Genomic DNA, 14,887 nt, shown 5'->3' with positions numbered 1-14,887 from the left:
TTTCATATACTATCGTTGTTTAATCCGTGCCGTCTTGTGCTTTACAAAACGGGATTGCTCCGGTACGCTTGCACTGTGATCAGCAGCTGGCACCAGCCTACACTGCTAAACAAATCCTATGAACCCTGAGATTAAAACTAACTCTGGGCTTAAAACTAACAACAAGACACGCCGCCTGAAACCAGCAGACCTCTGCACTTACATTCCTTGCCTGTAATTGACCACATCAGACATGAGGCGTGGAGTCAAGCTCTGTATGCTAAGACCAGTTCGTGCCTCTACTGACTATCTAACACCAGTTATTACCTCTTGACCTTTTTCTTCCTTCTTTTCTCTCGTTAAGTGTAAAGTATGGAATAAATCCAGGCTTCTTGTGAAGGGTTTTCAGGTAAAGGGAACGTAATAAGGTGCTGTTGCGATCTCCTAGCGTTGCTTAAGAGTCTTGTAAAAGTCCAATACCACAGCACCCGAGGTGGCAACAAGAAGTGTTTCCCCTCCCATTTTGTGCCTATAAATCTGCAGGAAAATTGCAGTTACATCAAATATGTGAACACTTTTCCTGCTTTGTGTTTAACCTATGTGCAAATCAAACCAACATAAACAAGAAGTGTCTTGTAAAGGTCCAACACCACAGCACCTGAGACGGCAGCAAGAAGTGGGATTTCACTAGCCTCACTGGGGGTTAGTGCTTATGATTTTTGCACTGGTAAAGTCAGCCCAGAATCAGCTTTCTGTGATTTCTCAGTATGACTCTGGATGGAATGTTAATAACACAAAGAAAATTAAGTAAGTGGATGTAGAGTTTAGAAACCATCAAATGCCTGCAGCAATACCCAGGTACAAGTAAAGCAGAGTGTTAGCAGTAGCAGCAGGGTTTTGTTTCCAGGCTTGCAGAACCACATTCAATAAACAGCTGCTTCCACCCATGTGATGTTAAGACTACATGAAAGCATCATCTATAACATGAGACCACTATAATGACAACTTTAACTGGTGGTTATTATTTATTTGGTGGGAAAAGAAAAACAAAGCAGTTAAAAAAATTCTTCCTACCCCACCATGACACAGACTGTGGATGTTTCAGCGCTTCATGGATAAAATACCACATGGTGTAGGACAAATGCATGATGCCCATTAATGCAGGTCCACTCAGTGGACCTCAGTTCACTGTTTTCCCCATGTAGCAACAGGATTCCAGTACGGGCAGGGCCGGGGGTGCAGTCAGAGGAACAGTAGGAATTTCATGGGTTAAAATAACCCAACAAGGCTGATTTAAATTACAACCAGGTTAATTGCTCTCCTTTTTAACCACAACCAGAGAATGTCCTCCACGTTTTGCTTACAAAGGAATTGTTTTAATAAAATCCACCTGCAAGCTTTTTCTTCCCCCCCGCACACATCTGTGAGGAAGGGAGACTTTGGGTTTATATTCACCTCACGCTTACAGTTTGAAAATTAAACACTGCCTGAGCTCTCTGCTCCTTTCCAGTTCCACCAGTTTCAGCGCTCGCAAGGCAGCGTTTGCATGGCTCGGTCACGGCGGAACTGCAAAGCCGGAGTCAGGTGCCGCTTAAGGAGCGCAGCCTCGTAAGGAGCGTGTAAACGGCGCGAAGCCCGCATTTAATCGGTGCCGGCTGCTTCCTTTGTTCTGCGCTCACTTTGTGCCGCTCTGCCAGCTGCCTGCCTAACACATCCCGCCTGCAGTTTCCCACCTTGCCAGTAGATGCCCCCAGAGACCATTGAACAGAATCACAGACTCACAGCATCTCAGGGACTGGAAGGGACCTCGAAAGATCATTCAGTCCAACCCCCCTGCCAGAGCAGGATCACCTACACCAGATTACACAGGAACGCATCCAGGCAGGTTTTGAATATCTCCAGAGAGGGAGACTCCACAACATCCCTGGGTAGCCTGTTCCAGTGCTCTGTCACCCTCACAGTGAAAAATTTTTTCCTTCTATTTGTATGTGAAACTTCTTATGCCTCAACTTCCACCCATTGCCCCTTGTCCTGTCCTTGGGCACCACCGATAGAAGCTTGGCTTCATCCTCTTGGCACTCACCCTTTACATATTTATAAACACTGATGAGTTCACCTCTGGAACATCTCTGCTCCCAGATAACCCAAGGCCAAGCTCCTTTCAATTCCACTTTGTGAAGTGACAGAATTGTTCAAAGGCAACCTAAAACTGGCCTGGATACGATTCGGGGGCGGGGAATAAAGTCGCTTCTTTCATAATAGATGATGGTTTATTAGGTGGTAAGGTTTGGAAGGTTTAGTATAAACTAGTTTATTTCTGTGGTGGAAACACTGCTGGATTTCATCAAATAGGTCATGCATGATTATTTAGGGATCAGGTCTTGATATTGATAGTGGAAATAAAGTCCTCTTCAGTTATGGACAATAAGAGATGCTCTTTTTAACCTCTCATTTCACATGCCTGGCATCAGGGAAAGCAGGATGAAAAGGATTTTGAGGGCTGAGGATTCACCTGGGGTTTACCTCAAGATGTCATGAAAAGTTTACTTCTGTCACCTACAGCACTGCTCTGCTCGAAAGCGCTGCTTGCTGGATAAAAAGGACGCTGGCATTCTCAACCAGCACCACTCTGACATCTGAAACAACTCCAGAATTTGTTGCAGTGTCAAGCTCTCCAAGGTGTCACAAATCCCATTCATCCCCATAACATCCTTCATTTCTAGCCCTGTTTGATTGTTTGGGTGCAATCAGTCCCTTGTGGCTTGTATATTGCAGAAACTTTAGGAAACAATAGTGTTGGGTTGGGGGTTTTTTTTTCCACGTTTTGTGTATTTTCTGGTTTTAAGTATAACTGAGGGACAGCTTTTATCTTTATGCCTCTATAACTGGAAGGGTTCTGCAGTCGATAGCTGCACTGTTGGTGAGTTGCAGTCTGTTCTCGTTGCCGAAGACAAAACCGTGTCCTGTACCATATGACTACATCAGCATTATTTCAGTTTCCTTATTAACTGGGATGGGATTTAGTAAAGCAGTGTTGACACTAATTGTTAGGATTGCCCTGTTTTACTGGAGGTTTTATTTTCCTGTGTTAGTTTGCTAATAACTCTGGCTCGTGGGGAAAATGTGCTTTGACTGCAGGTAAAATGCATCAGTCTGCAGGAAATAACACCTTACATGGACACAGTGTTTTCTCTTTCCATGAATATATTGGTGCTGTGCTCAGAGAGTGTTAACAGTTAACTGAATGATGCTTTGTTTGAGATCTTTTAGCAGTACTTTCTTGTTTGCTTCCCATACACATCAAATAAACAAACATGCAGGTGGCTGCGTGTTTGCTATGCAGGTTTTTAGTCCACTGCTCTGAGTATATTACTGTAGGATCCTATTTGAGGCCTCCAAAGGAATGGGTAGGAATTTTTTTAATCTAGATTCAACTCATTTTTGAGTTGGAATATTAAACCAGTGAAAAGCCAAACCAAACCCCAAAGAATCCATATACTGAGCAGAGAACCCACTGAAGCCTGCAAACAAAGTAGCTTGGCATTATTTTTAAGCTGTGTATTCTGCATCTGATATATGACAAATGAAGCAAATTCTGACAGATTAAATGGTTAAAGATCTTTCTTATTTACTTTTCTAAAGATAAACGTTGCAGGCAGGTTTTTTTCAATCTATTTCTCCCCCCTTTTTTTTCCCTCCCAATGTATTTTCCCTTTGCTGTTCAATCTTAACACACACACACCACACCCCCCCTATTTACAGATTAAACATAAATTCAGTACTGCCTGGTCTAAATCACATCAAGATTTGGTAATATTTTCTTGCTCAGTCCTGCAGCTGAAATGGAAAATAGATAACTAAATAGATGGATAAAAAATATATATATATTTTAAAATATATGTGTGTATTTTTATAGCTATAAAATAGAATATCTAGAGAATATTCATAATAGAATATATAGAGATAGAATATATAAATAGAATTTATATAATATAGATGTATATATATAAAATAGAATATATAGAGAAAATATATATAATACAATATCTATAGAGAAAATATATATATAAAATAGAATTTATTTCATATATATATATATAAAATAGAGAGAGAGAGAGAGAGAGATAGAGAGAGAGAGAGATAGAGAGATAGATAGATTATAGATAGATAGATTGATTGATTAAGGATTGCTGTGCATCCAAGTCATCAGCTTTTCTTTTAACCACATTAAATATTCACTGGAATTTAGCTAAGAAATTTTTTTTGCACATCACTTCCCACCTTAATTAGCATCCTTAAGGAACTGCAGCAGCTCTTTTGGGGCTGGAAGTCTTAGTCTCATTAGGCTGTCATTTAGCGGGAGCTCACCTGAATTTATTCACTTATATTACAAACCTCACTTTTCAGCATTCTGTGTTTAGGTTTTTTCAAGCTGCTGAGAGTTTGAAGCTAAATGGATTTTAAATGGGGGGAAAAAGAGAAAAGTTTGGGAACTTGATGAAATATACACAATAAAATAAACACGTGGAGATCTTTGCCCTTTTGCTAGGGCAAAGGTTAGGTTTGTTTTCTCAGACCAGATACCTTTGCTTGCAAACTTTTACACAGAATCATAGAATCAGTCAGGGTTGGAAGGGACGGCAAGGATCATCAAGTTCCAACCCCCCTGCCATGGGCAGGGACACCTCGCACTAGATCAGGCTGGCCAGAGCCTCATCCAGCCTGTTCTCTATACTTTAGTGTCACAGGCAGTCCCATTGGACTCACAGTTTACTCCAGGATAGGACGCAGTGATTGTTTCATGCCCTCCCCACACACCCACACCAGAAAAAAAAAGGGGAATATTTTGGTGATTTCCATAGCTCCCCAAAAGATGTATTACCTCTTGAGAATATTTGGTTACATGACTCTTTGAGATGCACATCTTATCAGAGCTTGTGAAGGTGATGGCTTTGGTAGAAATCCCTCACTGCAGCATTTAATTTGAAGATCAGAAATGACCCAACTTTTGCAGCAGGGAACCAGTAGCAGCTGAAGCTCTACGCTAAACAGAAGCAAAATTAATATCTAATGATTCTGGCATAGCATTTGTTTGACATTTTAAACCAAGCCATCACATTCCTACAGCAAAGCTATTTAACATATACATTGTTCTGATGCGTGGAATGAGCCTCATTTCTGCCCCCCTACCCCCCCCCCCGTGCCGTACGCTGTTTTAAGGCAAACTCAGAGTTCATTGTGTTTTCATGAACTAATGTAAATGTGGAGGGGGGTGGGTGTGCCATCAGTCAGCCTTTCTTACCAGTACCAGCTAAAGAATATCAGTGTATTTTTAACACCTTTTTAATATATATATATATAGAGAGAGAGAGGTATTTGTTCATTATTGCCATATTTACTTCCCTAGGATACGGCATTTTAGCAGAATGCTTTATGTGGGAGGGGGCAGGAAATTACCCTTTCCCTGCTGCTGAATTGCAGAGGTCTCTTCTTGAAAAGCTCTTTTACTGATCTGTACTTATTTGGTAAGGTGGAAGGCAGAATACAGGCTTAAAGGCTTAAAATCTCTCTTTCTTATTCCCAGTAACAGGAATTCATACAAGAAGAACATCTGCATAGACATGCTGCGACAGGGTTATCACGAGTCCTTCTCCGAGCTCCTCACTCTGATACAGAAGTGGAATGCCTTGAGGGAGGCTGCAGGGCCTGGGTCAGACATATGGCAGCAGAAGTCCCTGGAGGAGCAGCCTGATAAGCTGGATCAGCTTTACCACTTCCTGACCAGGGCTGAGGGGGCCCAGCGAGCAGGTAAATGGGGGGGATTGTGGGTAGCGGAGCAGCGGGAGCCGCAGCCGCCGGTGCCTGGGGGGAGCTTCCAAATTGTTTCATGTATGAATTTGAAACGTTCCTGCATCTTAGCACATTTCAGCCTTAGTCAACTAAGCTGTATTTATAGAACAAATGGTGAGGGGCTGCAGACAGTGGGAGAGGTTTTTTTGTGAAGGGGGGGGGGGAAAGAAAAAGGGGAGGGGGGGGAAGATGTCGAGCACGTTGTGGATACCAGCAGAAATGTTTGATGTATTTATGGCTTTGATAACGTCTCAATTATTTTTTCCTCACGGTTTCATTATTTATTGTTTCCCTCTCCCTATTGATTTGAGTAGCTGGGCTTGTATTAGAAAAATTTAATAGGTGGAAGGCTGTTTCCCACAGTAATAGTTTTATAAATCTGATTTTATTAAATACCCTGTCTGCTAACTGTGTTTGGATTTGTGACTGACTTAAAAAGGACTGTGAACACGTCAAATAAAATACAGCACACAGATGTAACATGCCACCTGTGAATTACTAGATATTAGTGGGGACATAATTCCAAATTACTGTATTTTCTCTATTGCCCTACTATTTACTAAGCACTCATATTTATCATTTCCATTTACTATAAATAGTAACATAACTTACTCTGTCTTCCTCCTTTGGAATGATGGTGGGGACGGAGGCAGATAAAGCTCTGGCTGCAGTGCTGCTTTCTGGCTGAGCTGATTTCGCTACAGTTGACTTGATTCAGATTGCATTTGGATGGTCACAAATACAAAAATGCACAGTGAAGCTTGTGGGTTTGGAACTGAAGCTTTTTAATTGAGTTCTGGAAACAGACAACTTCCTTTAGAAAAGGAGCAGCAAACAAACGAGCAAACAACCAACCAACCCTTTCAGCACTTACCCCCCCCCAAAAAGTATTTATTTTGTATTTACTATGAAAGCCAAAAGCTGTGCTTGTTTATTTCCATTCACTCTAATTCTAGGTAGGCAGTCTGGCCAGCCCATGATTGGAGGGAATCTTCAGATTTGTCTGGGGTGGGACTAAAACCTGCCTGGGCACCCCCATAGCTCACAGGAGTACAAGAGAGAAGTTTTGCACTCAGACTGCCATGACAGAAGTGTGCTGCCAGCAATTTAGAATAGAACAGAACAGAACAGAACAGAATAGAATAGAAGTAGAATAGGATAAGATAGAATAGGATAGAATAGAATACATAGAATAAACCAGGTTGGAAGAGACCTTCAAGATCATCGAGTCCAACCCATCAACCAATCCAACACCACCTAAACAACTAACCCATGGCACCAAGCACCCCATCAAGTCTCCTCCTGAAAACCTCTAATGATGGCGACTCCACCACCTCCCCAGGCAGCCCATTCCAATGGGCAATCACTCTCTCTGTATAGAACTTTTTCCTAACATCCAACCTAAATAGAATAGAATAGAATAGAATAGAATAGACCAGACCAGGTTGGAAGAGACCTCTGAGATCGAGTCCAACCTATCACCCAACACCATCTAATCAACTCAACCATGCCACCGAGCACCCCATCCAGTCTATCTCTAAACACCTCCAATGATGGTGACTCCACCACCTCCCTGGGCAGCACATTCCAATGGCCAATCACTCTTTCTATGAAGATCTCCTAAAAAACACATCTTTTCTCCCCCTTCCCCCCCCCCCCCTTTTTTCCCCCCTTCACAAAAACCTCTCCCTCTGTCTGCAGCCCCTCACCATTTGTGCTATAAATGCAGCTTAGTTATCTAAGGCTGAAATGTGCTAAGATGCAGGAACATTTCAAATTCATACATTTGACATTCAAAAAGTAGTAGATGTGGCTTGTCTTGATGGACCTGCTTCCTGCAGCTGCTTGAGGAGGGCATTTGGCTTTCCTTCAGTGCGTGATATTTTGCAGCGTTACTGACTGCTACGTGACAGCAGACTTGGCAAACGTGCTCCCAGAGAGCCAAGGTGCTGCTGACTCTGCAGTTTCTATCCCTATGAAAGGCAGGGGCCCATGGCAGGGGGGTTGGAACTAGATGATCCTTGAGGTCCCTTCCAACCCTAACAATTCTATGATTCTATTCTACAATTCTTCCCACTGAACCCAAGCTTTTCTTACAAGCTGGGCTCTCCAAGCCTTTCACCTCTCACAGAGACAAGGTGCCACCAGTTATCTGATTGATTGTACCTTGCCTCAAGGAGAGAATTTCTTCCCACTTTGCCTGTTGAAAGAGAATAACAAGTAGGTGCCAGTAGACCCAGCAAGCATCTTTGCTGATAGGCTATGTGAATATATAGTTAGCTTTCTACTTCCTCCCACCCCTAGTTTCAGAACAAACCTTTGCACAAATCTTTCATTTGTGTTAACTGAGCCTTGAGTCACCTGGCATGTGAAGGGGAGGATGCTGATTGGTGTTGCAGGTGTTAGAGCTGGCAGTGCTGTGAAGATAACACATGAATTATACAGCTCATCAAATACTAATTCGGTAGTTCCACTAATCCAGTTACTCTCTGATTCTAATCAAATTGCTTGGGGCTCTGGCTTATGATCTCCTGACAACTCCAGTTGACACCATTTAAGAAGTGTTCAGCAGTTCACCTCAGCTGGAACTCACCATGATGCAGCAGTCACAACAGCAGCTGACCTGCGTTTGCTCTTCAGCTGCCACCAGTTAAAGCTTAAAAGGCTGAAAGCCCTGTTTAGGGCTGCAGACTGAGAGAGTTTCCCAGTGTGGTGTTAGGCTAGCTGCAAGTTTTCCTGTCTCAGTTATGCTGTCCTGAGGTTGCAGTTGTGTTGAAGAAGGGAGAGCAGGAGTAAATTAATGTAAGAATCAAAATCTCCTTAGCCTGTAAGTTTTCTGACCGATTTAAGCTTCACCAAGGGGTTGGGTTTGAACCTGAAGTGGTAAGTGCAAAGCAAAACTTCATTTACTATGTCAGCCAGTAATTTCCTCATTGTTGTTTTTTTTCCCCCTCTCCTAAGATTTTTTTTTGTATCATATAGTGTTGCTGTCTTAATTGCTAATATAAATTAGAACTGCTGCTCCCAAGTTTAGAGTTTTATGGCTGGTACCGTAGTGCACAGAGGAAACTCCCTTTCCATGTTTATTGGTGGGATATGTTAATCTCTTTTATCTTGTTAGTAGTTTGTAGTTATAGGACACTATAATACTGGCCATAAATTGATTGCTTGGACAGAATCAGCACCATCCATCATAATATGCAGCTGGCATCAAAGAGCAATCCTTTTCTGGGTTTGAAAATGGTGATAGTTTGGTTATCAGCATTACCTGGTAGAGGCTGTTTACCTCTACAGACACCACTGAATGTTCTGTTCTCATTTTCAGTGGAGCATTTTTGATTGAACTCCAAATCATACAGGGGTGATCTTTACTTCTTAAATTGTCTGTTACTGATAGCAGAGCGTGCAAAGAAAATGTCTCTCTTTCTGTTCAGCTTAATCTCATTGCTTTTCTACTTGAATCCCTCCCAAGCATTTAAAGATAGAGAGCTGGCATTAAACCTTGCAGCTTCTCAGAAAAATAGCTGAGAGAGTTCTTTTTGCCCTAGGTGCAGCCTTATTCTAAAACACACAGGTAAAAATATGGGCAATACTTCATTCCTATTTGGTCTTTTTCTGATGCAAATAATGTAAATGTTTCTGACTTGGTGGAGGAGAAGCTCAATAGGAGCCAGCAGTGGGCACTTGCAGCCCAGAAAGCCAATCACATCCTGGGCTGCAACAAGAGAAGCATAGACAGCAGGTCGAGGGAGGTGATTCACCCTCTCTGCTGAGACCCCACCTGGAGTACTGTGTCCAGTTCTGGACCCCCTAATACAGGAAGGATCTGGAGGTGCTGAAAGGTGTCCAGAGAAGGCTCATGAGGATGAGCAGAGGGCTGGAGCTCCTCTCCTATGAGGACAGACTGAAAGAGTTGGGGTTGTTCAGTCTGGAAAAGAGAAGGCTCCAAGGAGACCTTCTTGTGGCATTCCAGTATCTGAAGGAGGCTCCAAGAAAGCTGGGGAGGGACTTTTGAGGGTGTCAGGGAGTGCTAGGACTGGCGGGAATGGGGAAAAACAGACTAGAAATGGGTAGGTTCAGATTGGATGTTAGGAAGAAGTTGTTCCCCATGAGGGTGGTGAGGCACCGGCACAAGTTGCCCAGGGAGGTGGTGGAAGCCTCATCCCTGGAGGTTTTTAAGGCCAGGCTGGAGGTGGCTCTGAGCAACCTGCTCTAGTGTGAGGTGTCCCTGCCCACGGCAGGGGGGTTGGAACTGGCTGATCCTTGAGGTCCCTTCCAACCCTGACAACTCTGTGATTCTCTAATTCTATGACTACAAAACTGAGTAGCTTCTAATTTTCTCTTGACCTTCCTTCATTATCATGGACTCACCTCTCTCTTTACCAGTTGTGGCCTCAGTAGCTTTAAAAAAAAAAAAAAAGAAAAAAGAGAGAGACTATTTAGATGTGTGTAATTGTAGGGTTTTTCACGGTAGCATGCAGGAGAGCTGCCAAAGCACAGCTTAGCATTTGAGGTTCACAGCTGTTTCTTGGCATGCCTATGGAAATGTTAGTTTGGGTTGGTTTTTTTTTCCCCAAAAGGAAAGCTATCCTTTGAGGCTGTGGGATATCCTGCCTGCCTGATGGTACTGCTCAGAGTAATTTCACTTAAGTGCTGGCTTCTTGTTGTACTGTATCCAGTTCTGAGCCCCTCAGTTTAAGAAGGACATTGAAACACTTGAAGGTGTCCAGAGAAGGGCAATAAGGCTAGGGAGAGGCCTTGAGCACAAGCCCTATGAGGAGAGGCTGAGGGAGCTGGGGTTGTTTAGCCTAGAGAACAGAAGGCTCAGGGGAGACCTTATTGCTGTCTACAACTCCCTGAAGGATGGTTGTAGCCAGGAGGGGGTTGGTCTCTTCTCCCAGGCAACCAGCACCAGAACAAGAGGGCACAGTCTCAAGCTGCACCAGGGGAAGTTTAGGCTGGAGGTGAGGAGAAAGTTCTTCACTGAGTTAGCCACTGGAATGTGCTGCCCAAGGAGGTGGTAGAGTCACCATCCCTGGAAGTGTTCAAGAGGGGACTAGACATGGCACTTGGTGCCATGGTTTAGTCGTGAGGTCTGTGGTGACAGGTTGGACTTGATGATCTTTGAGGTCTCTTCCAACCTTGGTGATTCTGTGATTCTATCCCTTTGTAGATCTATGACTGCCTAGTTCCTACTCAGTACTGCCTAGAGTTAGCAGGAGAGAGAGTTTAAAGCCACAGTTCAGCCTTGTCTGGCACTGAGGGTTACAAACTAAATGTCCTTGTGAACAGGTGGGTGATGGCCATGCCCTACTACTAAACCAAATTCTTTTTGCCTGAGACCCATACAAAATTTGTTTATCTCTGTGTGTTTGGATGGGTCACGGAGAAGCAGTAGGGACAGAGGCTATGCAGCTGGGAAGACTTTTGATTGTGGTGTGTTACCTGGGGTAACAGTGCAGGACAACAACATTGCTGTTCCTCAGATAAAAACATTTTGAAATGCAATTAAAATCTTTAAGGTGGTATTTGCATAGATTTTTTTGCCACTTCAGTGTAGCTGACTCTTTAGAATCACTTCTTGACTGACTGCTGGAGGTGTTCAGAAAAGGATTGGATGTGGCACTCGGAGCCATGGTTTAGTTGTCAGGAGGTGTAGTTCTGTTTGGTTTGGGCGGGGATGGGGAAAGGGATGCTGTTTTCTAACCAGGTTTGTTCTCTGCTGGATGTTGTACCACAGGAAAAATGCAGCAGTTACTAGAGACTGATGGAGGAGGTTTTGTTATCATCTTTTTGAAACATGTGAAGTGAATCTGCCCAGGAAAGAAGTGAAAACCACCTTGAAAATAGAATAGAATAGTGAAAATAGAACTAGCAGTAGGATTGCTGTTGACTTCAAGAGAAGCAGCACTTCTTGGCAAATGTCAGTAGTGTGTTTTCATTGCAATGGCTTGGAGCCCCCCCTTTAGCATCCCAGGGCACCAGTTATTGCCTTGGATCATTATTATTAGAAAGCTTTATCCTTACTGGGCAATATTCTATCCTGGCCACTTCCTTAGCATCTTTGTGTAGACTGTCACTTCACTGAATGTTCTCCTCGTGTATCTGGAGGTGTCGGCAGGGATGTGCTCTGTATGCTCTCACACTCTCCCTGACCAGCATAACTGGCCAGGCACTGCCCAAGACAATTGGAGAGCAGTGGTTGTCTTTGTGCACTTCTCATTGTTATTCACCATAAGGATAGTCATCAGAGGGTCACATTAAAGTTCATTCAATCAAAGCTGTGGCAGTAGCAATAGTTCGCCTCAGGTCAGCTCCATCCCTTGAGATTTGTAGGGCACTACCTGAAGTTATTTGCCTAATTTTATGTAGCATTAGTGCCTTGATACTTTATAGCAAAGATTTCAAAGGCAACAAATCTGTACCTGGTGTTCTCCCCCGATGACAATCCAATTATCTTCCCCCTTACTGTGTCGTAACCATTTGTGTGCCTCCTCTGCTGTCTCCCAAGCTCCTTTTTGCTCAGCTGTAACCTATACACAATGTGTGTTGTTGTCTTTACCTTAGTGGTTATAATTACATTTTGTATTTCTCTGTTTGTGGGGCTATTAATGTACTTGGAATTGTCATAGGAACCTCTGTCTTTGACTTCTGAGGTCATCTTTAAAAGTGCTCCTTTGTGCTGCGGTAGGTCTTGTAAGCTGGGATGAGAGAGATCACAATCAAGCTTTGTTCATTGAGAATAAAGGATCCTAGGTAACCTATATCGATATGAGTGAGCTTGGAGGCATCCCAATCTGTCTTGCCTTTATGTGCAGATGTGCTCACATATATGCTTGTGTGTGCAGACTCAGATGGATGTATATTAAGCCCAAACCAGGTCTGTTGATTCCATTCCAGTATCGTTTGCAGAGGTTTTTATGAGGCTGTTGTGCCAATATAGTCTTAATTCCCAATGTATAAGTGAACTTCACATGATATACACTCCTGGGTATTCTGAATAGAGGTACCCAAGATCACAGTCTCACAGTACACTAGAGGTTGGAGGGGACCTCCAGAGATAGAATAGAATTAACCAGGTTGGAAGAGACCTTTGAAATCATTGAGTCCAACCTGTCACCCAACACCATCTAATCAACTAAACCATGGCACCAAGCACCCCATCAAGTCTCCTCCTAGACACCTCCAGTGATGGTGACTCCACCACCTCCCTGGGCAGCACATTCCAATAGCCAATCACTCTTTCTATGAAGAACTTCTTCCTGACATCCAGCCTAAACCTCCCCTGGTGCAGCCTGAGCCTATGTCTTCTTGTTCTGGTGCTGCTTGCCTGGGAGAAGAGATCAACCCCCACCTGGCTACAACCTGCCTTCAGGTAGTTGTAGACAGCAATAAGGTCTACCCTGAGCCTCCTCTTCTCCAGGCTAAACAACCCCAGCTCCCTCAGCCTCTCCTCACAGGGCTGTGCTCCAAAGCCCCTCCCCAGCTTTGCTGCCCTTCTCTGGACAAGTTCCAGCAAGCCAACATCATCCATTCCAACTCCCCTGCCAAAGCAGGATCATCCAGGGTACTCTGCACAGGAATGCATCCAGGTGGGTTTTGAATGTGTCCAGAGGTTTAGGCTGAATGGCAGGAAGAAATTCTTCATAGAGAGAGTAGTTGCCCATTGGAATCTGCTGCCCAGGGAGGTGGTGGAGTCGCCACCACTGGAGGTGTTTAGGAAGAGCCTGGATGGGGTGCTGAGTGCCATATTTGAGTTGATTAGATGGTGTTGGGTGCTAGGTTGGACTCAATGATCTCAAAGGTCTCTTCCAGCCTGGTTTATTCTATTCTACCCTTCTATTTCATGAGTGGGCACGTAGCAAAACATGATGGTGTTTGAGTGGTGGAAATAGAAGTAGCTCTTCATTTTCATTGTGTGGCTGTTAACAGTAGGTAAGATTCCTGACAGGTGCTGCTAATTTTGCATTTTTATTGTAACTTCTGGGGTTTTTTTTTGAAGGGCTCTACGAGGAGGTGTATGACAACCAGCTGCAGCTGGCCTGCTGTTTCACGGAGCCTGAGGACAAATGGTTAAGTCATTATTTCTATGAGCAATGCTTTAACACCGCTCAGCGAGTCAAGATAGATGGTGGGAAGAGAGAGGCACAAGCCCATGTAAACATGGGCCTCATCTGTGAGGAACAAGGTAAGTCAGTGAGATCACAAAGCTGTGTTGTATCAGCATTGGGACAGTCATTTCTGGCACAGTATTTCAACACACAATGGATTTGCAGCTGTCATTTGAAAGGAGTTGTTTTATAAGTGTTGCAACTTCAACTTTTGCAGCAGGGATTAGGAAGACTCTAGGTGATGCTGGCCCTGTTTTGGCGGGGGGGTGGGGTTGGACCCAATGATCTCTGGAGGTCCCTTCCAACTTCTAATGTTCTGTGATACTGTGCAATCTAAAACCCTTCAGGCACCTGTTTCTTCTGCCATTCCACCTAGAGCTGAAAGCACTGTCAGGTGAAAATCCACAACAAAAGTTTGAAGAAAGCAGTTGTTCAGCACAAAGGTTCTTTGGGTTTGACCTTATTTCCTTCTGCTTGTTTTTGACACTGGCAATGCTGCTTTGGGCCACAGGTGTCTCATGTTAGTCTGACTTTCAGCCCTTCTCCTTGGGGAAATGGGGTCCTGATGACAATGATAGAATAGAATAGACCAGGTTGGAAGAGACCTTCGAGATTGAGTCCAACCTATCATCCAACACTATCTAATCAACTAAACCATGACACCAGGCTTCCCATCCAGTCTATTCCTAAACACCCCCAATGATGGTGACTCCACCACCTCCCTGGGCAGCCCATTCCAATGGCAAATCTCTCTCTATGAAGAACTTCTTCCTAACATCCAGCCCAAACCTTCCCTGGCACCGCTTGAAACTGTGTCCTCTTGTTCTGGTGCTGGGTGCCTGGGAGAAGAGACCAACCCCCACCTGGCTACAACCTCCCTTCAGGTAATTGTAGACAGCAATAAGGTCTGCCCTGAGCCTCCCCTTCTCCAGGCTAAGCAACCCCAG

At 43.9% G+C, this 14,887-nt stretch overlaps 1 protein-coding gene across 1 annotated transcript in view; it reads left to right on the top strand.

Moving 5' to 3' along the window:
• Positions 1–14,887, top strand: part of TTC29 (tetratricopeptide repeat domain 29) — a 95,705-nt gene that overhangs the window by 23,269 nt on the left and 57,549 nt on the right. The window contains exons 4-5 of the mRNA XM_054172517.1: positions 5,564–5,787; positions 13,832–14,017. Of these exons, the coding sequence (XP_054028492.1) occupies positions 5,564–5,787; positions 13,832–14,017 (410 nt within the window). The remainder of the gene's footprint in view (positions 1–5,563; positions 5,788–13,831; positions 14,018–14,887) is intronic.

The sequence above is a fragment of the Dryobates pubescens genome, chromosome 24 (assembly GCF_014839835.1).
Source record: "Dryobates pubescens isolate bDryPub1 chromosome 24, bDryPub1.pri, whole genome shotgun sequence".
Taxonomy (NCBI): domain Eukaryota; kingdom Metazoa; phylum Chordata; class Aves; order Piciformes; family Picidae; genus Dryobates; species Dryobates pubescens.
This window is presented reverse-complemented; position numbering and strand designations above follow the sequence as displayed.